The sequence below is a fragment of the Acyrthosiphon pisum genome, unplaced genomic scaffold (assembly GCF_005508785.2).
Source record: "Acyrthosiphon pisum isolate AL4f unplaced genomic scaffold, pea_aphid_22Mar2018_4r6ur Scaffold_8297;HRSCAF=8883, whole genome shotgun sequence".
Classification (NCBI taxonomy): Eukaryota; Metazoa; Arthropoda; class Insecta; order Hemiptera; family Aphididae; genus Acyrthosiphon; species Acyrthosiphon pisum.
In genome coordinates, this window is record NW_021778252.1 from 13 (window position 1) to 2,159 (window position 2,147).

The following is a 2,147-nucleotide window of genomic DNA, read 5'->3' on the forward strand; positions in this document are numbered from 1 at the left end:
GTTATGTAACACCTTTTTGACAGAGCTTCTATTGTGTATGATCCAATATCTTTGTCCAAAAAGGGTCATAGTAACCGACAAGCTTGAATGTAAGTTATGTAGGTGCACTTGGTTGATGATCATTGTAGTAAAGGACTGGTTTTTAGGTAGAATAATAGGATGTTTCATGTTATAACCCAATTCTGAATGTTTGAGACGACCGCCAACTCTTAATATTCCTTTTTCATCTATAAAGGGATTTAAACCAGCAAGTTGACAATTGGTCCTTACATTCTGTTGTCGACTCAAGGAGGTTAGTTCCATGATAAATTCTGCTCCTTGCACTGCACGTATCCAGTACTCCATTGCTTAGCGCCTTTCACTCACAGTACAGCTTCCAGCAGTCGGGTTGGCCTTAGGTCTACAGTTCCTGCAAAATTGAATAATATAAGACACAATTCTCAATAACCGTTCTAGATTAGAATGACGATTCAGCAGTTGTAAACTTGACGAAGTGCCTGATGTGGTTGTTATTGCCATACTGCATTGCACTGTTCTTTCTTCAATGTTAAATGTAGAATTTTCATAATTGTCCGCTACTGGCCACTCTGCAGGGGTAGTAAGCCATCTGGGACCATTCCACCATAACTGATTTGCAGTAAGCTCTTGGCCATTTGAGCCTCTTGAGGCCACATCTGCTGGATTATCTGCAGAAGGAACGTATCGCCAAACCGCTGATGGCGTCAAGGTTTGGATCTGTCCTACTCTATTTGAGACAAACGTCAGCCACCTAGCTGGATCACTACCAATCCAATGTAATGTAACAATTGAATCTAACCACAAATTTACTGATTGTATGTTTATGTTAGTCGATTTAAGTAGGGCGTTAGTAAGCTCAGCAAGCAACAGCGCACCACATAACTCCAATCTTGGAATGGTCATTTTCTTAATTGGTGCAACTCGCGTTTTTGCTGTTAGCAACATGGATGCCGAATGTTTTTGAGTGGAGACGAGATAGACTACAGCGGCATAGGCCTTTTCAGAGCTATCACCGAAACCGTGCAGTAGAAATGTACTGTGCGCTGATGAATTCATTATATGCCGTGGTACTTTAAATGTGTTTAAGAATTTGAATGATGTTCTATGAATTTTCCAAGCGTTAAATAAATGTTGGGGGATAGTGTCATCCCACTCTAAGCGCTCTTGCCACAATTGTTGCATTATTAATTTAGCAACAACTACTAAGGGGGCCAACCAACCACAAGGATCAAAGTTTCTTGCAATTTTAGATAATAGTTCCCTTTTGGTTAGATGGGAGATAACTTTCATTGGTTCCGCCTTAAATGTGAATGTGTTATTCGTTGTGTTCCAATTGATGCCCAATATTTTTATTGTGAAATCTATATCTTCCTTGAATGAAATCTCTTTAATTTGGTGTTCAGAGGGTATGTGTTGTAAGGCTTCACGGTGGTTGCTTGCCCATTTGCGTAGCTCAAACCCTCCCTGATTTAATAATGCTGTAAGTTCTTGAATTTTATGTAATACTTCACTTAGATTATCACCACCATTCATGACTTCATCAACATAAAAGTCATTTAATAAGATCTTCGATCCTATTGGGTAGTTGTTTTGCTCATCCAGTGCTAATTGTTTTAAGACACGTAAGGCATGATATGGTGAGGTGATCAATCCATATGTGACTGTTGAAAGTCTGTAACTCTGTATGGGTTTCGATGAATCATCTCTCCATACGATACCTTGAAACTGCTGATCTTCCCCGTGAACTTGTATTTGCCGGAACATTTGACGTATATTTGCGGTAAACACAAGGGCTGGAAATCTGAAATGTGTGATGACATCAACAATGTTCTTTTGCAATTTATGACCACGATATAATCGATCGTTAAGCGAACACCCATCATTCATCTTACTTGATCCGTCGAAAACAACTCTTAGTTTTGTAGAAGAACTATCCAACCGACACACATGATTATGTGGTAAATAAATCAAAGGTTGTTGCTCACCTGGTTGAACTAGTTTCATGTGGTTGGAATATTCATACCCATACATAAAGTCCTTATACATAGTCCACAAAGTTGGTTGCCCTTTGAGAGCTCGTTCAACCCTTTTAAATCTGCTTACGGCTACTTGATAGTGTCGTTCACGGC

At 39.5% G+C, this 2,147-nt stretch overlaps 1 protein-coding gene across 1 annotated transcript; it reads right to left on the reverse strand.

The window, feature by feature from the left end:
* Positions 1 to 348: 348 nt before the first annotated feature.
* On the reverse strand, positions 349 to 2,064 carry LOC103311590. The gene has a single exon (XM_008191263.1). The coding sequence runs from the start codon at positions 2,062 to 2,064 to the stop codon at positions 349 to 351; it is 1,716 nt and encodes a 571-aa protein (XP_008189485.1).
* Positions 2,065 to 2,147: the final 83 nt, after the last annotated feature.

What these genes read in the sequence shown, in the direction of transcription:
- LOC103311590 (XM_008191263.1), bottom strand. Translation starts at nt 2,064, where the DNA reads ATGTATAAGGACTTTATGTATGGGTATGAATATTCCAACCACATGAAA.